General features: G+C 42.5%; 1 protein-coding gene across 6 annotated transcripts in view; it reads left to right on the top strand.

The window, feature by feature from the left end:
• Positions 1-26,748, top strand: part of ATP9B (ATPase phospholipid transporting 9B (putative)) — a 301,811-nt gene that overhangs the window by 62,532 nt on the left and 212,531 nt on the right. For all 6 annotated transcript variants that reach the window (XM_039523932.1, XM_039523933.1, XM_039523931.1 and 3 more), the window contains one exon: positions 10,257-10,315. In XM_039523932.1, the coding sequence (XP_039379866.1) occupies positions 10,257-10,315 (59 nt within the window). The remainder of the gene's footprint in view (positions 1-10,256; positions 10,316-26,748) is intronic.

Here is a 26,748-nt window from a genome sequence, read left to right as displayed (position 1 = left end):
TCTTTCCCTTTAATTGGAATAGCTGCCAAAATCAAAGCATAATAATTCAGCTAGAAAAGGCACAAAACACATTTAACCTCTCTGTACTGCATCTTCTCTAAGGAGTTTTACGGCCCCACTTTCCTTTCTAAGCTGTCTCCCCACTCTCTAGTATTAGAAGCCTAAAGCTGTGAAGCATGGAATATCAAAAAATGGAGGAAAATCTGGAAAACTTCTGTTCTCCTTCTTGGAGGATGGCCATCTGTTTTAGTCAGAAGCCATGGTCCAGAAAGAAGAGGCTTAAGTGAAACTCTTTGCTGTAGTAGATTTGAGAGAATTCTCAGAGTTGTGGGATTAGTTCTTCCCTTGGACAATCTTGCAGAACAGGAGAAGGGGAAATGAGTGTCAAGAAAAGGAAGAGACTACTATGAATTTCTTCCCTTCCAGATTCAAATGAGAATGCTGTGTCCCCATGCATGCTAAATCTCTCAAGGATCCATTAGGCCCAAATAGGAAAGTCGTGCAAAAGCCAAGTGTCTGGAAGACTTGCTAACACATTCTATAAAATTTCCTAATTTGACTTTGTTAACCTACAGAAAGAAAATACAGTACTGTTTTCCTGGGTAAAGGGCACAACCATTCCCATAGAAATGTAATTCTCACCAGTGGATTCCAATTGGGCACCATGGCAGTCTCATTATTGAGGGCAAACTTTGAAGTAATCTTGGGGTTAAATGTTTAAGTAATCTCCATGTTTTCTGCCAGGGCTGTAGTAGCCTGGAAAGGCTTCTTGTACTTCAGACTTCTAGTTTGTATTGTGTTTTGATTCTCATTGCTGGGGTGCATCCCAATGGAAAATACTCCTAGCAGGCATAATTTATATCCAACACCTCTTAGATACCCTTTACTTCTCATCCCAGGTAATAGGACGTAATGTGTTTTGTTTGTTTTTCTTGGCACATGTAGCTCCATACTTGTATAGCAGTATGAGAGCAAAACATCTTCTGTTGTCATTGAAGTACTCCAGAGGAAAATTGGTGGGGAGCCTATGGACAGAATAATCACTTTTTGGAAAGTGCTAAATAACTCATTAGGCTTAGAATGCCAGGGCTACAATAGCCAGGAATTTTCCCCCATTGATTAGAAGTGCTATTAGTTATTTTTGTGTTTTAGATAATAGAAAACTTTGATAGTTGTAGTCTAGTTAAAAGGAACAAGGGCTAGGTCACTCCCACCCTGCCAGTGACTGACAGGCTTGGTTCTGCCCTTGGTTCATTATGTTTCAAAGAGGTTAAACCCCATTGTTAAGCGTCTCTTTTTATCTTCCTGCTAAAAAGGGGGTAATTATCAGGTAAGCCCAGATACATTTTCCTTATACGTGTCCCTGAAGCCAGTGTCACTTCAGTTGGACAGACTCAGGAGCCATCCTCCTGTTTCTCCACTCACTGCTGGTTGACACATAATCTTGCTCATTCCTTTTTAAATGAAAAGTCACCTTCAGCAATAAGTAGCGATTTGTAGGTCAATTAATTCTATGGTTCCCTAAGCTAGATATCGGGCTGCTTGGTTAACTTTCTAAGAGCTTGTACGCACTACCATTTATGTCAATGTAACTTACGTTGCTCAGGGGTGTGAATAAGTCACCTCCCTAAGCGACTAAGTTACACCGACCTAAGTGCCGGTATGGATAAAACTATGTCAGTGAGAGAGCTTCTCCCGCTGACATAGCTACCGCCTCTCATGGAAGTGGTTTTATTATGCTGATGGGAGAACTCTCCCGTCGGCATAGAGCGTCTTCACCAGACGTGCTACAGCAGCGCAGCTGCAGCACTTCTAGTGTAGGTTAGCCTTAGCAACCATTATTGCCTTACAGCTGTCTTGCCACAAAATATTCTATTTTACTTCTCTGTCAGGACATGCTCTTTCTGTAAACCAGGATGTTCATGCTTTTCATCTTGTCTGGTGCAATGTCACTGCTTGTAGCCCGTGTTTCTCTGCAGACTGTTTTTATATGTATTCAGTTGCTTAAAATGGGAACAATTTCATATTTTTCCAACCTTTTTGAAATCATGTTCCAAATTGCAATTATATTTGTCTGTACTATAAACATGGTATCTAACAAATATTGAGGTTTCCTTACGGAGCCTGAATGTTTTGTCATATTGAGGCATTCTTTAACACTGTAATCTTCAGAATTAAGATCTATGTAGTAACGTTTACTTTTTTTAGAGAGAGGAAATGTTAACATTGGGGGGGGAGAGATAGCTCAGTGGTTTGAGCATTGGTCTGCTAAACCCAGGGTTGTGAGTTCAATCCTTGAGAAGGCCATTTAGGGAACTGGGGTAAAATTCTGTTTGGGAATTGGTCCTGCTTTGAGCAGGGGTTTGGACTAGATGACCTCCTGAGGTCCCTTCCAACCCTAATATTCTATGATTCTATGAACATGTATTTCAATTGGTATTTTTTATTATGTAGCTTTAGGCTACATAATTCTGGAATTTTCTCCACTTTCCTAAAAGTGCTACTAGTTATTTTGTTGTCTAGAAAATAGAAAACTTGAACAGACTTGTATGATCATTGTGCTGTGGATGTACATCACTGCTTTGTTTTTCTCTGTGGTTAACTTCAGAAATTGTTTTTTCATCTCAGTGGAAATTTTTAATTCTAACTGATAATAACTTGCATAGGCCCACACTTATGTGACTTGAAAACCCACTAGCTGGGGTGAGTGAAAAAGCCTTCCATTTCTATAGAACTTAAACTCTTAACTTAAAAAAGAAATCTGGTCTTTGTGGTTAAACAGAACTGTCATATGTGAATTGATCAAGTGATATCTTCCTGAATCTGCAAACAGAAAGCCCTGATGTTGATACTCAGCTTCATTTCTACTATTCAGAACCACTTGGGTCACAGTGTACATTGTCAAGAATAACATTAATTTCATCCTGCTGCTTAGGAAAGCTATGAATGGCAGCAGAGGCAAGCATTGGAGTTAGTTATGTGGGGGAAGACTCTTAAAATCAGGCTGGAGTAGGTAGAGTAACAGGGTCTTTTTTTCCTTCCTTGTTTGTAGCAGTCAGAAGTCTGGGTGAGTAAGTGTAGTCGGGACCTATTCTCCCATTGCATCAGAAAAGAGGCATTAGACTGGGAAGAAAATATAGGAAGCTCCTTCTCCCTGGAGCTCTAAATTGATTACACATACTAACCATAGGCTCCATATGAAAGATAGAGCCTGAAAGGAAGTCCCAGTGATAGCATACTAGTAGAAATACAGGGATCCTCTCCATGGGCTTTGAATTGTACTTGCTTGTAACCTTTTTCCAATCTCCCCATTTTTTTCACATATACTCTGATTAGTAGGTTGAGTTCTTAGGCTAGTAGGTGTCTGGTAACATTTTCAAACACTGCACTTAACACCTTCCATTCAAGAACCATAGAATCATCGAATATCAGGGTTGAAAGGGACCTCAGGAGGTCATCTAGTCCAACCCCCTGCTCAAAGCAGGACCAATCCCCAACTAAATCATCCCAGCCAGGGCTGATCTTAAAAACCTCTAAAACCACCTCCCTAGGTAACCCATTCCAGTGCTTCACCACCAGAAAAAGTGAAAAAGTTTTTCCTAATATCCAACCTAAATCTCCCCCACTGCAACTTGAGACCATTGCTCCTTATTCTGTCATCTGGTACCACTGAGAACAGTCTAGATCCATCCTCTTTGGAACCCCCTTTCAGGTAGTTGAAAGCAGCTATCAAATCTCCCCCCATTCTTCTCTTCTGCAGACTAAACAATCCCAGTTCCCTCAGCCTCTTCTCATAAGTCATGTGCTCCAGCCCCCTAATCATTTTTGTTGCCCTCCGCTGGACTCTTTCCAGTTTTTCCACATCCTTCTTGTAGTGTGGGGCCTAAAACTGGACACAGTACTCCAGATGAGGCCTCACCAATTTTGAATAGAGGGAATGATCATGTCCCTCGATCTTCTGGCAATGCCCGTACTTATACATCCCAAAATGTTGTTAGCCTTCTTGGCAACAAGGGCACACTGTTGACTCATATCCAGCTTCTCGTCCACTGTAACCCCTAGGTCCTTTTCTGTAGAACTGCTTCTTAGCCATTCAGTTCCTAGTCTGTAGCAATGCATGGGATTCTTCTGTCCTAAGTGCAGGACTCTGCACTTGTCCTTGTTGAACCTCATCAGATTTCTTTTGGCCCAATCCTCTAATTTGTCTAGGTCCCTCTGTATCCTGTCCCTATCTTCCAGCGTATCTACCACTTCTCCCAGTTTAGTGTCATCTGCAAACTTGCTGAGGGTGCAGTACATGCCATCCTCCAGATCATTAATGAAGATATTGAACAAAACCGGCCCCAGGACTGACCCTTCGGGCACTCTGCTTGATACCAGCTGCCAACTAGACATGGAGCCATTGATCACTAACCATTGAGCTCAATGATCTAGCCAGCTTTCTATCCACCTTATAGTCCATTCATCCAGCCATACTTCTTTAACTTGATGGCAAGAGTACTGTGGGAGACCGTATCAAAAGCTTTGCTAAATTCAAGGAATAACATGTCCACTGCTTTCCCCTCATCCACAGAGCCAGTTATCTCATCATAGAAGGCAATTAGGTTAGTCAGGCATGACTTGCCCTTGGTGAATCCATGCTGACTGTTCCTGATCATTTTCCTCTCCTCTAAGTGCTTCAGAATTGATTCCTTGAGGTCCTGCTCCTTGATTTTTCCATGGACTGAGGTGAGGCTGACTGGCCTGTAGTTCCCCAGCGCCGCCTCCTTCCCTTTTTTTAAAGATGGGCACTACATTAGCCTTTTTCCAGTCATCCAGGACCTCCCCTGATCACCATGAGTTTTCAGAGATAATGGCCAATGGCTCTGCAATCACACCACCAACTCCTTTAGCACCCTCAGATGCAGTGCATCTGACCCCATGGATTTGTGCTCGTCCAGCTTTTCTAAATAGTTGTGAACCACTTCTTTCTCCACAGAGGGCTGGTCACCTTCTCCCCATGCTGTGCTGCCCAGTGCAGTTGCCTGGGAGCTGACCTTGTTCATGAAGACAGAGGCAAAAAAGGCTTTTTCCACATCCTCTGTCACTAAGTTGCCTCCGTCATTCAGTAAGGGGCCCACACTTTCCTTGACTTTCTTCTTGTTGCTAACATACTGGAAGAAACCCTTCTTGTTACTATTAACATCTCCTGCTAGCTGTAATTCCAAGTGTTATTTGGCTTTCCTGATTTCACTCCTGCATGCCTGAGCAATATTTTTATACTCCTCCCTCGTCATTTGTCCAATCTTCCACTTCTTATAAGCTTCTTTTTTGTGTTTAAGATCAGCAAGAATTTCACTGTTAAGCCAAGCTGGTCGCCTGCCATATTTACTATTCTTTCTACACATAGTTATACTAGTGGTTAGAGGCAAAGGCTATGACCAGCTCAGAAAGGGATAGAGTACAGTGCATAAGAAATCATGTAGTCACATGTCAAATTATTGTCAAATCCTATCTTCATAGACAAGTTACTGTTTTATCAGCATAATATTTATGTATTAGAGAATGCGTGCCATAAAAAGGTGTCCTTTCTGTTACAGTAAGTACATATTTTGTTTACCTTAATTTTAGGGTCTTTAGTAGGAAATACTTGTAAGCACATATGAGATATTTATTAGTTTTTTCAAATCATTGCAATTCACTTCAAAAGTCTTTATCTTGAGTGTAATGAATTACTGTAGACACTTATTTCTGTGTTCTAGTTCTGTGCAATTCTGCATATCGCTTTAGGCGAAAGGCTTGCGCCTTGGTGGACTATAAAGTCTAGATGCGCAGCCACTTCTGACAGCTTTGGACTTTTTATTGGTAATTACACAGATGGTAAAGAATGTTTTAGCTAGTGAGATGCTTTTAGAGGGAAAAATAGTTTGCAAAAATAATTTATGCAGTGAATAACGTTTTTTTTTCCTCTAAATGTGCCTTCACTAAGATGTAATATTGCATTATTTTAATGTTCTCTGAAATGGTATATAATGACTCTTCCTTCTGACAGACTAAGGAAAGTATTGTTTGTAGATGTTTCAAGTTTTTAACCTACTTTTTGTATTACTGAACCATGTTCTACTGATGTCTTTTAATAGGATATTGCTATGTCCTACTCGTCTTTCAATTCATTTTGAAGAAATAATAATCTGTCCTCTACAGACAGAAATTTAAGCATGCTTTGTTTCAGCTATAACCATGAAATATAAAATTATAAATGTATAATCAATGTAAAGTGAGATAAATAAGATATTCCACAAAATGGATTTCTGCTTAATATTAATGACTTATTATGTTAATATTACCTTTAAACTTGGAGTAAGGGGCTAGGTAACTCATTATGAACAGTAAAGTTTCCAGGATTTGTTAGGACTGCGTGAAATGATATGAAAGTTCTATCCTACAAATCTACAGCCATCCTTAGTTGCTTCTTGCCTGCCTAAGATAACCCCGTAGACTGTGATGATTTTGCATCTTCTCCTTTTACTTATTTGTGAGACTTAATGGCTTTTGATCCTTTATGTAGTTACCACTACAACAGAGGTGGGCAAACTTTTTGGCCCGATGGCCACATTGGGGTTGCAAAACTGTATGGAGGGCCTGATAGGGAAGTCTGTGCCTCCCCAAACAGCCTGGCCCCCGCCCCCTATGCGCTCCCTCCCACGTCCTGCCCCCTGACTGGCCCCCTTCAGAACCCCCGACCCATCCAACCCCCCCTGCTCCTTGTCCCCTCCTGGGACCCCCCCCCCGCCCGTAACCACCCCCCAGGGATCCCACCCCCTAGCCAGCCCCCCCTGCTCCCTGATTGCCCTCACCCCTGTTCACACCCCTGCCCTGACAAGATTCTAAGGCTCCCTGGGGTTCCCACGCCTATCTAACCCCTGCCCCTATTCCCCATCTCCTGACTGCCCCCCCAGAACCTCCACCCCATCCAACCGCCTTCTGCTCCCTGTCCCCTGACTGCCCCATGGGGCGCACTGCTCCCTACCCCCTTACCATGCTGGAGCCAGCCACGCCGCTGCGCTGCCCGGCAGGAGCGGTTGGCCAGAGCACTGGCAGCATGGCGCGCTGAGGCAGCGGGGGCGGGGGGACAGCAGGGGAGGGGCCGGGGACTAGCTTCCCAGGCCAGTTGCTCAGGGGCCGGGCAGGACGGTCCCGCAGGCCAGATGTGGCCTGCGGGCCATAGTTTGCCCACCTCTGCACCAGAACATGATTTTTTGGTGGCGGTGGTTGTGGGGGGAGGGCTGAGGGAATGCCACAGAGGGGAAATTCAAAGCCTTAAACTGAATAAAAGTGCTATTAGTGGCAATATGATTGGTGTCCCTGGATGCTTTGGGCCTTAAGTGACAGAATATATGGCATAGGTCTAAGGCTACAACTCCCATATCTGTCACTTATTGTATGTAATTTAGTTATTACAACTGGAGTTTTCACACACTTTAGGATATATATGTTGTAAAATATGAAGAAAATAAAGGGCTGCAATGTAGATGGAAAAAGTGGGGGAACCAACTAAACTAAGATTTGCTGTGACTAAAAATAGAAAATGAATTTAAAGTCTTGAAAATAAGTACAGCTCCTTAAGATATCTCTTAATGTTACTGAACCTAAACTTGCCAAGATAAAGACCAGGACTGGATAAAGGGAACATTAAAGAAATTTCTATTAGTTAAGTTTTGGGAGCCCTAAGATGACTTAAAAAAATACATTAATGCGAAATAGAACAAACAATTGAAGGATATTTTGGAATGTTTCAATAGATGAGAACACATCTATTTAACAATTACTAAATTAGCTTTCATTAATAGTCTGCATGTCACTGACCCAAATTTTGATATTTCACACACAAAGTGGTCATTTTCACTCTCAAAGATTCTAAGGTCACATTACTAAGAATTAATTACTTTTACAAAATTGCATATTTACTGAGAGACATTTTAATAGTGTTAGAAACTTGTCAGCATAAATTAGTTAAGTACATGTTATGGTCCGCATCATTGATTCTTTTAATTATGTTACTTAATAATTGTCAAAATTCAGTAATCTGTAAAGGGTCTTGACTGGCTAGTGCAAAGTAGTAGGGTTTTACCATATTGATGCATAGTCAAAATATTCTGTTAGTGATTGATCTTAGTGCTGCTAGTAGACTTGATTCAGACTAAAATTATTGTGCAGAAAACATTCATTTTGTCTTGAAATTCCTGCTGGGCACCTCAAAAAAACTGCAGGCATGAAACGTTAATTATTTCAATCATCTGCCTCTGTCAGGGGATACTTTTTTCCCTTCAACTGTTGAGGCTGTGGTTGAGTTCTAAGGGTTGGCATGAAGATGGGATTTTAAAAAAAGTAATGGTAAGGAGTGTTTGATAGCAATCAGGAATGGAAACATATGTAAAAGATTCTTATCAGTCAGTAATGAAGACTGGCATTCTTGAAGAGGGATATGCTCTGTTCAAACAAAATTCTTAATTCTCTTTTCAGATGTTTCCATATTTTTAGAAATCCTGATGCTGTAAAAAGTGTTTTCAAGGATGATAACTCAGTGAGCTGTGCTCATTTATTTTTAATTAGACTGACACCCAAATTTTAAGCCATTACTATTTTATACGTTTAGTGTTAAAAATACCTGTTTTCAAAAATTGCTCAAACGTATTTAATGCTGACATCAGTCCTGCAAATCTTTACTTACTCACATGAGCAATTACATTGAATTCACATGAAGGGGATTTCACAGATAAATAAGGATTTGCAGAATTGGGCTCTCTGGATTGCAATTTGGTTTCCATTTTTGTTTTGTTTAATTACACACTGATAGATGAAACAACCTGCATTAATAACCTACTCTCCATAATATTTCTGTTCCTTAGTTAATATTTTAAACTGCTAATGTACTGTTTTAATAAATTCATTTGTTTTATTACACTTTTCTAGTTTTTGTTACATAGTGCAAGAATTCCACTTTGTGTTCATTCCCCAAAAGGTGGTTTTATTTTTAATACATGTGAGCAAGGGCGATAATTATCAGTGACTGATTGTAAGCTACATGATACTAGTTCAGTCTGTCAAATTTGAGGGGGAAAACAGAAGTTTTCAGTTATCTAGCTGTGTATTTCAGTTCTTGAGCTTTTATTTATGTGTATTATATATAAAATGAAAAATTCTCTGCTTAGTTAGGGGTTGCTAAACTTGATATCTGTTGAAATTCTTTCTTGTAAGAGGATATAAACACTTGATGTGTTAGTCTTTTTATTTTCCAGGGACATCTGTGTGTTGTTTTTTGTCTTTTGGAAAAACAACATTGTCTGGTGGTTTGAGCACAGGGCTGGGATACAGGAACTCCTAAACTCTTAATTCAGGCCCACCCGATTCATTTTGTGGCCTTGGGCAAGTCACTTAACCTCTCTGCCTTTTCTCTCCACCCATCAAATGCTGCTAATGAAACTTACCTACATTACTGGGTTGTTGTGAGGATTTATCAGTTAATGTTTGTAAAGTGCTCTAAAGATTTAAATTATTACATAAATGTTGAGTTTTTCTTCTCTAAAATATAAATTTAGCATTCATAGCAGTTACTGGACTGACAGCTCTGGAGAGTGAAGTCTTCTAACTTCAGACAGATAAAATAGAGAGCTACATTGCAAACTTCCTGACGTAGAAGTATTTCTTTCAAAATGAGAGAGTAGTTAATTGTTTATACCATTGAAAGCTTGGTGTGTCTGCTCAACAGTGACTGCCAGCATTAGTCTCAGTCACAGCCAATTGCAACAATGACTTTAGTGATTGTATAAAGCTGCCCACTTGTAACTGGCCTTTGACAAGCAGCTCATTTCAGTTAGGGCACTCTGCAGCAATACAAGTAATGACTTCTGACTTGGTCAGGATCAGAAGTGGTATGTACTAGATGAGTTGAAAGACTTCATGTGCTTTTTCAGTCCAAATGTTAGTGCAGTAGATCATACCCAAGCATCTTCCATAGCTTTTTATTCTTGTAACACCTGGTTATATTAGTATGATAAATACAACAAGAATTTTTGAATATATTATTAGGATAAATAATTTGGTGACAGTCTGACAGTTTAAAGCTACTTAATTTTGAATACAGCTTTAAAGATCAGTTTTATGTTCTTTATAACATTGTTTTCCCAAAACAGTAATATTCTCTTGAAGTTCAATTTGTGTTCATGTGATTTTGCTGATATTTTCTTAAGTTGATTAAACTTCTCCTTTTTTTTAAGGTAAAGTGCAAGTTAAGAGTTCAGACATACAAGTTGGAGACCTCATCATAGTGGAAAAGGTTGATGCTTTTTAAATATATTTTAGACAATAAAGATGCCAACTATTAACACTTATGCTGACTGTCTTTTGAAACTGAAAAAGTATATTATAGGGCTGTTAAGTGATTAAAAAAATTAATCACGATTAATCACGCTGTTAAACAATAAGAGAATACCATTTATTTAAATATTTTTGGATGTTTTCTACATTTTCAAATATATTGATTTCAGTTACAACACAGAATACAAACTGTACACTGCTCACTTTATATTTATTTTTGATTACAAGTATTTGCACTGTAAAAAAACAAAAGAAATAGTATTTTTCAATTCACCTGATACAAGTACTGTAGTGCAATCTCTTTATTATGAAAGTTGAACTTACAAATGTAGAATTATGTACAAAGAAAACTGCATTCAAAAATAAAACAATGTAACATTTTAGAGTCTGCAAGTTCATTCAGTCCTATTTCTTGTTCAGCCAAACGCTCAGATAAACAAGTTTGTTTACATATGCAGAACATAATGCTGGCCACTTCTTGTTTACAGTGTCACCTGAAAGTGAGTACAGGTGTTCTCATGGCACTGTTGTAGCCGATGTCACAAGATATTTATGTGCCACATGTGCTAAAGATTCATCTGTCACTTCATGCTTCAACCACCATTCCATGGGATATGCGTCCATGCTGATGATGGGTTCTGCTTGATAACAATCCGAAGCAGTGCAGACCGACACATGTTCATTTTCATTATCTGTGTCAGATGCCACCAACCGAAGTTTGATTTTCTTTTGTGGCGGTTTGGGTTCTGTAGTTTCTGCATCAGAGTGTTGCTCTTTTAAGACTTCTGAAAGCATGCTCCACACCTCATCCCTCTCAAATTTCGGAAGGCACTTCAGATTCTTAAACCTTGGGTTGACTGCTGTGGCTATCTTTAGAAGTCTCACATTGGTACCTCCTTTGCGTTTTGTGAAATCTGCAGTGAGTGTGTTCTGAAAATGAGCAACATGTGCTGGGTCATCATCTGAGACTGCTGTAACATGAAATATATGGCAGAATGTGGGTAAAACAGAGCAGGGGACATACAATTTTCCCCTAAGGAGTTCAGTCACAAATTTAATTAACGGTTTGCTTTTTTTTTTTTAAACGAGCACAGAAGAATGTCCTCTGCAATGGTGACCGAAGCATGAAGGGGCATACGAATGTTTAGAATATCTAGCATGTAAATACCTTACAATGCCAGCTACAAAAGTGCCATGCAAAAATGCCTGTTCTCACTTTCTGGTGACATTGTAAATAAGAAGTGGGCAGCATTATCTCCTGTAAATGTAAGCAAACTTGTTTCTCTTAGCGATTGGCTGAACAACAAGTAGACTGGGTGGACTTGTAGGCTCTGAAGTTTTACATTGTTTTGGTTTTGAGGGCAGTTTATATAACAAAAAAAATCCACATTTGTAAGTTAAAGAAATTGCACTACATTATTTGTATGAGGTAAATTGAAAAATACTATTTGTTTTATTTATCATTTTTATAGTGCAAATATTTGTAATAAAAAATAATATACACTGATTTCAATTACAACACAGAATACAGTATATATGCAAATGTAGAAAAACATCCACAATATTTAATAAATCTCAACTGGCATTTTGTTTAACAGTGCAATTAAAACTGCACTTAATCACGATTAATTTTTTGGAGTTAATCGTGTGAATTAACTGCGATTAATTGACAGCCCTAGTATATTGAAATAGTTATTTATGAAATACTAACTACTCAAATATTTTAGACCAGTTTAGTTTTATTTCAGAATCTTCAAGCAATTTTATTTTTTCTTTGAATTTAATATAGTCCTAATTAAATATAAACATATGCATTTATATTTATAAGTAGTTTGATTTCCTTTCACTGAAGGAATTATTGAGTAAATGTTTATGGACTGTGTTATATAGGAGTTCAGAACAGATGATCATGGTGGTTCCCTTTTGGCCTTAAATCTATCCTTTTTTCATTCATTTGATTTTGTTTGTTCTGTGTCTTTCACTGGCAAATTAAAATTCTTGTATATTTCCCAAATATGTCTCCTAAGTTTTGTTTTCAGAGGTTTAAAAAAAAATGTCAGTACAGATCTTCATTTGTGCTAGGTGTGTGTGTGTGCGTGCGCACCTTCTAGAAAGCAGTGGCTCTTGGAAACATGTATGTGTTCCTTTATGTAATTGAACATTTGAATATGAGAGTTGCATAAAGAACCGTGCAGCAAATCTATTCCATATCTTTGACTGCAGTGCTGAGAGAGACTGGGAACCCTCAGTCTCCTCTTCCTCTTTCGCTTGTAGTCGTTTCTTTCTTTGGCTAAATTAGATTTTGGTCTCAAGTTGTAATTACTGATTTTTTTAAAAAAGAAATATTTGGTTTTGCCCAATTGGTCATGCCAGTTCATTTGAGAACTGGTCTATGATGGCGGACCCCAAGTTCAATTTCTCAAATGAGAAAATACATGTGAAGTATGGGCATACAGTAACTCCTCACTTTAAGTCATCTCGGTTAACGTTGTTTCATTGTTACGTTGATGATCAATTAGGGAACATGCTCATTTAAAGTTGTGCAATGCTCCACTCTTACATTGTTTGGCTGCCTGATTTCTCCACAGCTGGCAGCCTCCCTATGCCCTCACTTTCCCACAGCGCCTCCCGCCCACCGGCAGACCCTGTGGATCAGTGAGGACTCGATGCGCAGGCTCCTCCTCTCTCCCCCACCCCTCCCACTCAGGGCAATCAGCTGGCTTGCGGTGTTCAGGAGGGAGGGGGAGCCTGCATGCCGATTCCTCACTCCTCCCCCCTCCCTCCTGCCTGGGGCAATCAGCTGGCTTGCGGTGTTGAGGAGAGAGGAGGAGCGAGAACTCAGTGCGCAGGCTCCCCTCCCCTCCTGCCCAGGGCAGTCAGCTGGATCGCAGCCTTTGGGAGGCAGGGGAGGTAGGGGGAGCCTGCACGTCGAGTCCTTGGTCCTCCCCGCTCCCTCCTGCCCCCGAAACTCCAGCCAGCCAGCTGATTGCCATGGGCAGGAGGGAGGGGGAGGAGCGAGGACTTGATGTTCAGGCTCCTCCATGCTTGCAGAGTAGGGGAAGCTGCCACTGCTGTGCAACATTCTTCTCCTAGCCTACAGCACCTTCAACCTGCCTCATCTCCAGTGCCAGTGGGCTGTGCCTGTGTAGGGTAAGGCAGGGGCACCTCCCAACTATAGTACTGTACTATATGTACAGTATTTTGTAAACACACCGCACGTGCACACTACTCCCCCCCAAGTGTAATATTAAATTGCTTGTTTAAAATGTATATAATGCCTTTTGTCTAGCAAAAAAAAAAAAAAACTTCCCTGGAACCTAACCGCCCCCCCCCATTTACATTAATTCTTATGGGGAAATTAGATTCACTTAACATCGTTTCACTTAAAGTCGCATTTTTCAGGAACAGAACTACAACGTTAAGTGAGGAGTTACTGTATATGGTGACTGAAAGGTCCATGCACCCTAGACCAGTGATTCTCAACCAGGGGTACACAGAGGTCTTCCAGAGGGTACATCAGCTCATCTAGATATTTGCCTAGTTTTACAACTGGCTACATAAAAAGCACTAGTTAAGTCAGTACAAACTAAAATTTCATACAGATGACTTGTTGATACTGCTCTATATACACTGAAGTGTAAGTACAATATTTATATTCCAATTGATTTTTTTTATAATTATATAGTAAAAATGAGAAAGTAAGCAATTTTTCAGTGCTGTGTGCTTTATGCTGTGACGCTTTTATATTTTTATGTCTGAGTTTGTAAGCAAGTAGTTTTTAAGTGAAGTGAAACATGGGGATTTGGAAGACGAATCAGATTCCTGAAAGGAGTACAGTAGTCTAGAAAGGTTGAGAGCGACTGACCATGGCCTCTTGGATCTGTGCAGGCTTTACCTAAAGATGATGTTGGGACTTTGAAAATCAACTCAAGGCTTTCCTGTCAGAGGAATCTCTGTGTCTTGGGTCTTTCTCAGACAAGCGCATGTTGGAAATCTGACTTTGCAGATAGTAGAGGCTGGTTTTCTCCCAGAACCATAGGGTCAATATCAAGTCATTCTCTACCAGGCACAGAAGGAGGCATCAAAAGTCAAAGCTCACATTTGTTGCTGCTTCATCTGACATGTCATCTGGCAAATGGCAGTTTGACAGCGAGCCCACCCTTAAACTTTATGTATGTCTACATTTTTCCTAAACTCCCTTTTGGGGATTATTTTTCCTCCTTTCTTATTGCATGGACTAGAATTATTTCTGATAAAGGAGTCCAAGAAGCTCTTCAGAAAGGGTACTGTAACAGGGCGGTACTCACCCCTGCCGCGCCTCCTGCTGGTCGGTCCCGGACTGTCCCTCGGTCCGGCCCTGGAGCGCCCTCGGCAGGCTGGTGACCGTTCTCTCTCCTGGCGCCCCCCCCCCTCCCGGACCCGGTGCCTATATCTATAATTGGTCCCCCCCCCCCAGGGGGACACGCTATCATCCCTTGCCTCAGTAGTGGCTACTGTCAGTCATGGTCTCTACCCCCACACCTGGGGCAGACTGAGTATCTCATCACACTCACACAGGGCAAGGGGGGGGTGACCCCTGCTACGTGCTCCCCCTACCCCTTGCCCTCCTCCCCCCCCCCCTCTGCTGCCCCCTGGGCCCCCGCGCAGCCTGGGCTGGGCTCCTCTCCTCCTCCAGCTCCCAGCCCAGCCCCAGCACCCCTTGTCTTAGGTACTTTGGCTTAAGCCCTAAGCTCTCAGGCCAGGCTCTCTCTCCTCAGAGAGACTCACTGGACTCCTGCTTCTCTGCTAAGCCCCAGGGCTTCAGCGTGGCCCAGGCAGGGTTGCAGCCAGCTCCAGCACCAGCCCCCAGCCACCAGCCCAGTCAGGCCAACCCAACCCTTAAAACCCTGCCCACCCCCCACCCTGCTGCCCCCCCCACCCACCCCTCCCCCACCTCCCCCAGGCAGGCCTCTCAGCTGGCTCGCCTTCCTTTTCTGGGCTCCAGCTCTTCCTCCTTTTTCTCTTCCTCTTCCAGCTTTCAGGGGCTCTCTTTTCCCTTCCTTTTTGTTCCCCTCCTCCCTTGGTTTCCCATCTCTCCTCCATCCTCTCTCCACCCCTCCTTGGGGGCCTCTGCCTCTGGGGCCCTCTCTTTGGCTTCCTCTTCTCCTGGGGGTGGGGCAAACTTCCCCTCTTGGGGGGCCTCTGGTTCCCCCCTGGCTTCTCCCTTCTCCCCACCTTGCCCTGCCCTGTGCACCACAGTTTGTGCCCCCAGCAGGCACCACAGCCCCCAGAGGCCCCCCCTGTAATTTGCCCCCCCTTCCTGTGCCCCCCTGTCCCCTTCCTCTGCCCATGAGCCCCTTGGCCCCAGGCCCCCCACAGGCCCAGCATTTTGGCATTCCCCTTGCTCATGGGGGCCTTCCATTCCCTCCTTTCCTCAGCCCCTGTTCTTCACCTTTCCTTCCATGGGGTGCCATCCTTCAAGTGTCCTGGTTCTCCACCTTCCCAACAGTCCCTGGTTCTCCCTGTCCCCCCTCCCCCCCCTCCCCTCCTGCCCCTCCTGCCCCTCCCAGCCCCCTGCTTGCAGCCCCTCTTGCTGCTCTGTCTGCTCTGCGGTGCTCCTCTTCTTCTTTCTTTCAGGCTTCTCTTTTCTTCTTCCATTTTCCACCTCTTTCTTCTTCTCCTCTTCTCTGTCTGCAGGTCCCGACAGTGTCCCAGGGGTGTTCCCGTGGTCCTGGTCCTGTGCGTCTGGTACTCCTGCGGCAGGCTGGTCGCGCCTGGGCGGTGTCCCCTCCTGCGCCCCCTGCTGTCCCTCCCCCGCCCTCCCTCAGGCTGGTCCCTGGGCCTCCTCCTCCCCCCCCCCCTCCCCCCCCCCTATCCCCGGTGACCCCCCCCTCCCCTCCCCCCTCTCCCACTCCCAGCGCCCCCTCCCTCTTCTATGTCCTCCCCATCCTCAGTCCCCAGTACGCAGCCTGCTGCATCAGGCACCCTGCTCACAGCCATCACTGGGGGCACCTGCAAGGGGCCTGCTTCCCCCTGCTGCTGGTTGCCCCTGCCCCTCTGCCTCCCCCTACCCTGCTGAGCCCTGGGCCTGGGCTTTCATGCTGTGCTGCCCTGGCTCAGCCTATTCCCCCAGCAGCCTCCTTCCCTAGGCTCAGCTTGCCCCCCTCCCTCAGCACTCCCCTTCAGCAAGCCCCCTTTACTCCCTAAGCAGCTGAGAAGGCTTCTCTTCTAAGCTTCCTTCTCCAGGCTTCTGCTTCTTGCTTAGCTGGCTTCTCTCTGCACAGTTCAGCTCAGCCCTCAGCCAGCAGCACTTTTCCAGGCAGCCAGCCCCACTTTAGCCACACACCCAGGTACCCTATTCAATTTCACTCCAGCCTGCTCCATACTTCCCCCTCCCATTTTTTAAGGATCTCATTCGTGAGAACATGCTAAAGGTGGAAGTGAGTTCCTTCCTCTAACTGTATAGAGGAAGCCCCTTACTAATAGTAGAGAAGGGATTCAGTTTCCTTCCTGTTTCTTCCCCATGCCCAATCAAAAATAATTCTTTCCCTAAGTCTACAAGATTAGGTTTCACCTCTGTTTAGAATGTACTTATTTGCACATTTTTGTTGGACAAGTCTATTGGAATTGAAAATACACGAGGTTCTGTGTAGGCGATGACCATTGTCAGTACAAAGTACTTTTTTGTGTCTTTCAACATATCCAAGTCTGTTAGCTAAATTTTTGGCAATGGTAGTAGCACACTTAAAATGTCAAGGCAGCCACATGTACCTCTGTCTGGACAAATGGCTTTCTCAGAGCTCATTCTTCAGAAGTATTTAGACAGCCTTTCAGATGTTGTGTAAAAAGTGTCCCCCGTCTCGTCTCTTCCCCCCCCCCCCCCGCCCAAGAAGCTAAAAATCAATCATAAGAAGTCCATGTTTGCTTTGACTCAGATTATGAATTCAGATGGTGTTTCCTGAACTCAGGCTGTAACTGCATATTCTACATACCAAAGGACAAATTTCTGAAAATTCAGATCAAGGTTCCATGCACCTCACAATAAACTGGTTTGAAACTCTGCAGCAAGGTTCCTGGATTCTTCAACACTCTGGTGCAGCAGACAGAAAAGTCTGTGGCAGCTTCATTAAAAATTAAGGTTTTTAATTTAAATATGACCATAAAGTAAATTAAATTTAAATTAATGAAGTAGCCTCAGGGGCACTAGATTTTCAGAAGAGGTCAGACAGATATAGACATCTAAATGCTATGGCCAGATTGTTGAAAGTGGTCAGCACTCAGACACTTCTGTAGTTCCTAATGATTGTTCTAAATCTCTGAAAGCCAGTAGTAAACATAGGGTTTTGCTTAGATTTAAGTAATACATTTTAGTTCAATTGGTGCAAGTTTTGTGTTTAAGCTAGCACTTAGGGAGACAGTTCTGCTCTATTTAAATTCTGTTCTCAAGGTTATCTTCATGACTTAAAGGACTAGACATGGATAATGATCAAGTTCTACAGAATTTAATAGCAAATTTAAATCTCTTCTGTGACAGTCACAAAACCTATGGAAAATATATAATTCCTTATTAAACTAAGGCTTTTAGGGTGATATGTATAGATTGATTTAATTCCTATTACATTTTGTAGGACTTTATTGTATATTAGAAGTATGGTATGTCACTGAACTCAGTTTTGTGTAGAAATTTATACTGACAGTACTCCAAGGAAAGTGTAAGGAGCTTACCAACACCATATCACAAGATGTCTTACAGTGGAACCTAAGAGTTACGAACACCTCAGGAATGGAGGTTGTTCATAACTCTGAACAAAATTTTGTGGTGGTTCTTTCAAAAGTTTACAACTGAATATTGACTTAATACAGCTTTGAAACATTACTGTGCAGAAGGAAAATGCTGCTTTTAACCATCTTAATTTAAATGAAACTATCACAGAAAGTTTCCTTACCTTGTCAAATTAAAAAAAAACAACAACAATCCCCAAACTTTCTCCTTTTTAATAGTTTACCTTTAACATGGTACTGTACTGTATTGTGCTGCTGCCTGATTGCATATTTCTGGTTCCAAACGAGGTGTGTGGTTGACCGGTCAATTTGTAACTCTGGTGTTCGTAACTCTGAGGGTCTACTGTACTAAATTCACATTCCTCACCCTCCTTTCTTGCTTCAGAATCTTTTATATGCATTTTTAATTGAACTGAGAAAAAATAAAATTGTATTAGAATTTGTGCTGTTTATATCATCTCAGGTTGGAACTTTTGCTTCTGAAAGGAAGCATACACAAGGCTCTAATATCTACTGCTTTTCAGCAGTTTCCACCTTCATCCTAAGAGCATACATGTGCTCCAGGAGTGGGACTCTAACGACAATCTACTCTAAAACATAGTTACTTGGTAAGTAATCTGCCATTACTAACAGGCCGGTACAGTCTATGGATTATGTCCTACCATAATGTTCTAAGAACTCAGGAGGGTTGGAACTAATTTAATTTCCTTGCTTTAGGGCTCAATCCTATGAGATGCAGAGCTTCCTCATCTTCCACTGACTTTACCTTAGAGGAGCTCAGCACCTTTATATCATCAGATTTTAATTTGGGTGGCCAGTGTTTCCATTTCTGGTGATTTAGGAAAATGGTGGGTAGATTTTGGTTGTGGTGGAATAAAGATTTAACCAAAATACCTCAGTCATAAGTCAGGTGGCGTAATCACTTCAAATTATGCTGCAACTATAATTCTCTTTCTTTGTTTGACCTAACCATGGATGCAAGTACTGAAAAAAGAATTCTTAGGAGTCAGGTTGTCTTATTGTGCAATGCATGAGGTTGTTGAATTTATTTTATTTCAGAGATTAGGTATAAAAAATAATACCAGTTGATGCACTCTGGGTTTCTATTTATTACACCTAAATCCTGGTTATTTTTACATTGGCCTTAAGACTACTTGAAATTATATGTTTTACCTGTATTTTGTTGAAGTAAGCGGTTCTCAGTTTCAAAGTATGACTCTTAAGCCAAAGAACCAGTCAGGAGTGAAGTGTTCAATTGCTTGCTCTGATGGCAAAAAAACAAGTTAATGTTATATTTGACTGGAAGACGCATCAAGAGCATTTCTGCAGTGAAATTAATGAGTCATTTGAGAGGAAGATCCATATGTTAACTAGTGTCTGCCCCACAAACACTAACAACTTAAGTGAAAAACTTTCCTAGATTTAAGCTTCGAACAGCCTTTGGTTTTACAGGCCTGATTAATTTCAAAGCAAATCTACTGACTGCTTTATGGTGAAAACAGTTCAGGTCCTAAGTAATATTTCTGTTAATGTTTCGTTAACTGAAAAGTTGCTAATATAATTAATATTATAACAGGAGGCGGTGGGGCTTGAGGAGTGTGGAAATGACCTTTTTAGTAGGAGAAAATACTCCTGGTTTATAAAAGAAAAAGGCTGTTTGAGAGTATTTTTTTCTGAGGATATGTGTTCCCCTCTCTGTGGTGGAAGAATCTTAACTAATTTGTTTATGTCAAGACATACTTTATTATTTAATCTTAATAATGCCCTTAGGTGTGCATAATGCTTTACAATAAAGTGAATGCGTCAAACTGAACAGAAGCCACAACCCAAGGGGTCTGTCAACCCGATAGTACAGTTCAAAATGAGCAGGTGGTATGTACACTGCAACCCCGATATAACGTGATCCGATATAGCGCGGGTTCGCATACAAGGCGGTAAAGCTCTGACACGCTGCTCTGAGCAACATGTTAAGGGTGCCGGGCCAGGCCGGGGCTGAGGGGTTTGATAAGGAGCAGAGGGTCTCAGGGGCAGTAAGGGGCTTCCCCCACAGGGTCTGGGGGGCAGGAGCTGTGGGAGGGCACTTTTGGGGGCCCCGCAGTCCCAGAGTAGCCCGGGGGGTTAGTGGGGGGCCGGGAGCAACTTGCTCCGCTTCCCTCACCCTGGCCCCACCTGTGTCACTTGGGGGAGGGGGCTTGGGTTAAGGGATCCCCCCCACCCCACCCCCCGCACTCACTGGCAGCCGCGGAAGCAGAGCAGCCCGGCCCCAGCCTGCTCCACCCGCCAGCTCCCAGCCGCAGCGCTCTGCTTCCTGCCGCAGGTGAGTACAGGGCCATCTTTTCCCCAACCTCCCCGTCCTCACCTGTGGCGGGAAGCAGAGCGCCATTGCTGGGAGGTGGCAGAGTGGAGTGGTCTGGGGCTGCGTCGCTCCGCTTCCCGCCGCAGGTGAGTACGAGGGGCGTCCTTTCCCCAACCTCCCCACACTCACTGGTGGCAGGAAGCGGAGCGGAGCAGCTCAGCCACAGCCAGCTCCACTCCGCCAGATCCGAGCCGTGGCGCTCCACTTCCTGCTGCCGGTGAGTGCAGGATGTTTCCCCAGCCGCCCCCCAGCGACATGGCTGGGGCCAGGTCAAGGAAATCGGAGCACCGCGGCTGGGAGGTGGCGGAGTGGAGCGGGCTGGGGCTGGGCTGCTCCACTTCCCGCTGCTGCCAGTGAGTGCCAGGGGGTGGTGGATAGGGGTCAGAGCAGTCGGGACAGCGGGGTTGGGTGCGGTCCTGACGGTGATTAGAGATGGGGGTCTCTGGAGGGGGCAGTCAGGGAACAAGGAACGGGGTGGGGGGGAAGCAAGTTTGATATAATGCGGTCTCACCTATAACGCGGTGAGATTTTTTTGTCTCTCGAGGACCGCGTTATATCGGGGTAGAGGTGTATATAGCAAAGGCTGGTGTTTGGTCATTGTAGGCAAGTTTTCAGGGGCTTTTAAAGGATGTGAGTGTGAGGGGTCTTGGTATTAATTGAGTTTGATTAACTTCACTATCCCATCCTTTAAAGTGTCATTTCTCAAAATGTAGGATAGTGCCCATCCGAGTTAGGGGTGGGAGGAGACATAGACAGACTTGTTGATGATTTTTGTGAGTTTTGGTTCTCATCTCAAATTAAATAATGAAATCTGTTGCTTTTGTGGTTATGGAGAAAACTTGGAGTGTGAATCATTTGTAAAATAAGATGGGTAGATAACACCACATGGCAACATTTCAGAAAGTGTGACTCATTTAAGTTTCCTGAAGTGAGAGCTCAGCTGTTAAAAGCTTGGGAAACACTGTTCTGAAAGAAATGAAAGTATTCTACCCTAATCAGGATATGCTGCTTGTTCTTTCCTGTCTGTCATGTATGCCTTTTACATGGTAGTCTGCAGGGCTGCTGCTAGCAGGTCAGGCTCCTGAACCAGATATAGACTGGCTTGCAGAGTTTCCTTCTCAAAGAAATACACCAGAGATGTCTTCCATAAGTGAACTGCCAGGTATGGCTGTGGTTAGCTTAAATGAGGTATGTTACAGAGAGAACCACCTAATGCCTGAACCACATGATACAATTTAGCATTCCATTACATCTACTCTTTTTAGTTCTATATTTCTGCCATTTACAAAATGTATACTGTCATGTGATCTTTGAAGTTCAGTACATATCAATCTGGTAAGTGTCTCTGAATTGTACTTGTTTTCTAATTACATAACCTGAACGTGTAACAACTTGGTCATCTGGCTGTCCATTAGTTGCAATGACTGGCTGTGGTTAGTTTGGAATCCATGAGTCACCATCATCTTGTTTTGCATCCACCCTCTGTAGAGTTTGCGCTGTTGATTTTCTGAGGAACAAACTTTAGATGTTGAAGGTTTCTGTTGAACTCTCCACTGTCAGCCTTGATCACATATGATCTGGGTGCTGAATTATTTTTCTTTACAACAGCTGGAGTTGTCCATCTTTTTCTCCATCCAGTTTGATGAAAACATGGTCAACAGGTTGTAGACCTAGCAGTTCTCTGATGTCTATTATAAAAGTATCTGTAAGCTCTTTTTTGCCTTTTTATCTGATTTGGCTAGATGGAGATAGAAGTACAGTTCTGACTGTGGAACAGAATCTGAATTGTCTTCCTATCAGGAGATGTGCTGGACCGTATCTAGTAGTTTTTATCAGTGCTGATTTGTGACTAGAGAGAGCTGGGAATAGATCTTCCTGCTGTAGGATTTTCTTGACTATGTATCCAGCTCTCTTAGCCTCTTCATTTGCTTGTGGAACATGGGCTGCTAGTTTATATGATCAAAATCGTATTTTGTTTGGAATGACTTAAATTCTGCTGAAGTGAATTGTGGTCCCTTGTCCATTACTTGTTGTTCTGGAGTACCAAAATAAGTAAAAGTGCACTTAAGTTTCTCAATAATACTGTCATGTTACCTCTTACAAGTACATTATTCCGATATACCTGGAAAAGTAGTCCACTCTGACCAGGTAATGATGTCCTCTGAATTTGCCTCAATCTGTATCTCGTCTCTTCAAGGTCTGCCTGGTAGAGGTGGTGTTTTTAAGGTTTTTTGTTTTGTGGTGTTCTGTTTGTTCTGCAGTGTTCTCCTGCAGATATTTTATTCTTTGTCCTATTGATGCCTGGCCACCACACTCACTGGTTGCACTGTTCAGAGTATTTAGTTAGTCCTTGATGTCCTTCATGGATGAGATTTAGCATTTGTCCTCTCACTTTGTTTGATATGAGTTTGAGTTGCCTTTAATCGTGAGTCCATTTGACTCGCTTAATTGTCCACATACTGCAAAGTAGTTTCTTGTTGCTTCCTTAATGTCCTTTCAGTACTTGAGCCAGCTGGCCCTAATATAACTTATCTATTAACTGAAGAACCAGCCTGTCTCTGTTGTTTTCATGTTTTGCAGTCCCAAAATAGTTTTTGGTTAATACATACAGAGCTTTTATAAAACATTAAACATTTTCCCCTGGTTCTTGAATTCTCTGGTGAAAACATGCTCTTATGTAAACCCCATTTTTCTGAGGTGTAAAGTATGCGTCAAACATAGCCAGAACTCTTTCCCAGTGATCAATATGACTGTCTTCAGTAAAGGTAAAACTTTTAAAGATATGCTCTGCCTGCTTCCCCATAGCATAAATTAAAGAGAATACCTGAAGTATCTCTGTTTCCATGTGGAGTTTGACTGTGATGCAAAATATTTCTAACTAGTGCTTCCAGTCTATTCTGGTGGTTTGTCAAAACTGAAGTTCTCTAGGGCATTGAAGAGTATATCTCCTCTGGCACTAGTTTACTTCTGACGCTATGTTGTGTGCAGCTTGTACATGGTAGGCCACAGGGCTGCTACTAGCAGGTCAGGCTTCTGTACCAGATATAGATTTGACTATAGAGCAGTGTTTCTCAAACTGGGGTCGCCGCTTGTGTAGGGAAAGCCCCTGGAGGCCGGGCTGGTTTGTTTACCTGCCCCGTCCGCAGGTCTGGCCGATCGCGGCTCCCACTGGCCGCGGTTCGCCGCTGCAGGCCAATGGGAGCTGCTGGAACTGGCGGCCGGTAAGTCTCTCAGCCTGCGCTGCTTCCAACAGCCAGTGGGAGCCGTGATCGTATTCACCCACGAAAGCTCATGCTGCAAAACGTCTGTTAGTCTATAAGGTGCCACAGGATTCTTTGCTGCTTCTACAGAACCAGACTAACACGGCTACCCCTCTGATACTTGACAGTATAATATAGTTTAGCATTCCATGAGGGGTGAAAACATCTAAAGTATTAAGGCTTCATAAAACAGTAATCTTAGCTGGGTCTTTTCAAGGGTATCTGTGCCATCCAGTATCAGCACTGGTGATGACGTGGTTAGATTTCTTTTGTAATCAGTGATTTTTTTTCACCAATATTTGTTCTTAAATTTTTGAACTGTACAATGATGTATACTATGTATAGGGAATTTATCTGCTTCTCTTTAACCTCTCCCTTTAACTAGTGTATGGCCCTCTGACATCTCTGTTAGCTATTAATTGGTCCCTGTATGTTCAACAGTTGGTAGCAATGGAATTGTCACAAAATTTGCCAAAGAATTGTGTTCCAATTTGATTTTTTTTTAAAGAAATGAGGTTTCTAATCTTGATTTGGAGAAAACATTCCAGATGTGATTTGGATGCTATGGTGATCTATTCCTGAGTTTGTAACAACTTGGAAAAGTGGATGGGGTGCAAACTGCTCCACTTGTCTCAATGTAATGTTAGTTCTGAAGCCTAGTAGCAATCATGATGGCAACAATATCTATTTCATTGCTGATCATCTTATCAGAAACAGTGAATGTGTCTTTCCATTGTTGTTGAAATCAGTGGTGGGGAGTGGAACAGCTTCTTTTTGTTGGGTTGCTGAGATGAAGAGCAAAGAGCTCAAGTCTTCTCCTTAAATCTTACTGCCTCACTTCTCCATAAGAGCAGGAAAAAAGGAGGAGATGCATCTTCTTCCCATTAGCCTCAACTCTGTCTTGAATACCATAAAGCTAAAGCTGTTCAAAACTTCAGAATTTGAATTGTTCACTGAAAATAACGTATTTTGATGTGTGTATGGGGGAAATGGAGAACATTTTTCAAAATATTTCTGTAGCTTCTCTGCTACAACCTTATCCCTCTTCTCTTAAAGAAGAAATGGTACCTATGCCACTCTGTTCCCTTCTGCCTCCTCTTTCCCTCTTCTCCTGTTAAGGAGTAATAGTGCTTTTGCTGAATTATTCCTTTATTCCTCCCTTTTCTGCAAAGAAGGAAGTCAGTGACTCTCTGGCCAGCCCAACTTAGCCCATTCACCTGGGAAATCTTCTACGTGTCATTGTCAAGTACATGACTGGTTTTATACTTCACCAGAGCTAGTAGGCTTAATCCTCAGGCTAGCAGGTACCAGGCAGACTTTTTATAATGAGACTTTTTCTTCATAAAAGCTGATAGCCATTTGTAGGAAGGATATAGCTGAGCATATGGTGGTATTTGGGATTTCTGTTTAATTCTAAAGATGATGGATCAGGGTTTTTTTGTTTGTTTGTTTGCCAAGGTATTGTCTGTTGGTTAAGTTTTTAGCTTCTTAACAAGAAACTGGAAGTTTTTAGGCATGAGGCCAGTAACCTGAGATGTGTTCAGTGGATTTATGTCCGAGTTGGCAGAGAAGTTGTAAAAATGTATTGCTAATCAATAGGGAGACAAGATAGCTATTTAATTGTTGTCATTTAAGGGAAGATTTATTTAAATTTGGAGTTGTCTTATGTCTTTTCGTTTTTCACGTGCTATGAGTGCAACTGGTATAGATACAGTACATTAGTAAAATTAATTTTTACCAGTGTCTTTCCAGTTTGAACATAGGCTGTTCCTAGTTGAGTTGGTCCTAGTTCTTGCAAATTAATAATAGGTCATAAACGCCATCATTTGTTTCATTATTGTAATGTATTTCTTCAGATTCCTCTCCTTCTCTAGTACATAGCCACCATTGCAAAACTTTACCACCAGTTGTAAAGACAGATGAGTAGCCTCTTCCCAAAGAACCAGACCACTGCTGTTCAAGTAGGCTAGTAAATTAAAACATTTTCAGTTGATGAATTTCCCAGGAAACAGGGTGTATGGGGACTGCTAGTTTTGTTGTATTTTGATTCATGAAAATGTAGAGGTTTTTTTATATATCAGAGGTTTTTGCTATTGATGGGGATTTTAGGTTACTTCTAAAACATACGAATATCAATTATCAGTGTCTCCAAACTTAGGCAATTTTCAGACTATTCTCACTGTACTTTTATGGGTGCCCAAAATAGTGGCAAACATCACTGCTGCTGTTCCCATAGCCTACCTTCCCCAACAGGCTCTAGCTTCCCTTACCTATTGAGCTTCCCTTCAAGCAGAATCATTTCTCCCTTACCAATTTTTTTTTTTCGGGAATATGTGGGGGCAGACAGGCTGTAAGTTTTTTCCAAAGGTTTCTTGGAGATTTTAAAACCCTTCTTGTCAGTCTTCAAAACTCAAACCAAAAAGAATCTCATATAATACTACAAAATCTGGCAGTTGACATATGTACAGGGTCGGCTCCAGGGGTTTTGCCGCCTCAAGCAGCCCCCCCCCAAAAAAAAGCCGTGATCGCAATTCAGTGGGAGGTCCTTTGCTCCGACTGGGAGTGAGGGACCCTCTGCTGAATTGCCGCCAAATAGCTGGACATGCTGCCCCTCTCCGTTGTGGCCGCCCCAAGCACCTGCTTGCTAAGCTGGTGCCTGGAGCCAGCCCTGCATATGTATGTTGACTGTGCTTTTCAAATAAGAGTATTGTAATTGAATACTGCTACAGGGAGGCCATTTCAGAAGTTCAAAATTTGCCCATTCTTGATATGACGATTAATGTCTCACTTGTAATGCAGAATGAGATGAAAAAGTAGTTTCTTTTGCTCTGTGAATTGAATTTTTGGGTAGTATGACACAGTATCAAAGGAGAGTCCTTGGCACTCAAAGTACAAACCTAGGATCCTGCAGATGCTGTTTAGTTAGCTATCTTTCTGACTGTTGGACGGCTTAATCTGTTTTATTGCTAGCAAGTAGGAGTAGTTAAAAGTGTGACCATTTTTGTCAAATTTGGT

The sequence above is a fragment of the Mauremys reevesii genome, linkage group 2 (genome assembly GCF_016161935.1).
Source record: "Mauremys reevesii isolate NIE-2019 linkage group 2, ASM1616193v1, whole genome shotgun sequence".
Classification (NCBI taxonomy): domain Eukaryota; kingdom Metazoa; phylum Chordata; order Testudines; family Geoemydidae; genus Mauremys; species Mauremys reevesii.
The sequence above is the reverse complement of the archived record's forward strand: the minus strand, read 5'-3'. Positions and strand labels throughout refer to the sequence as shown.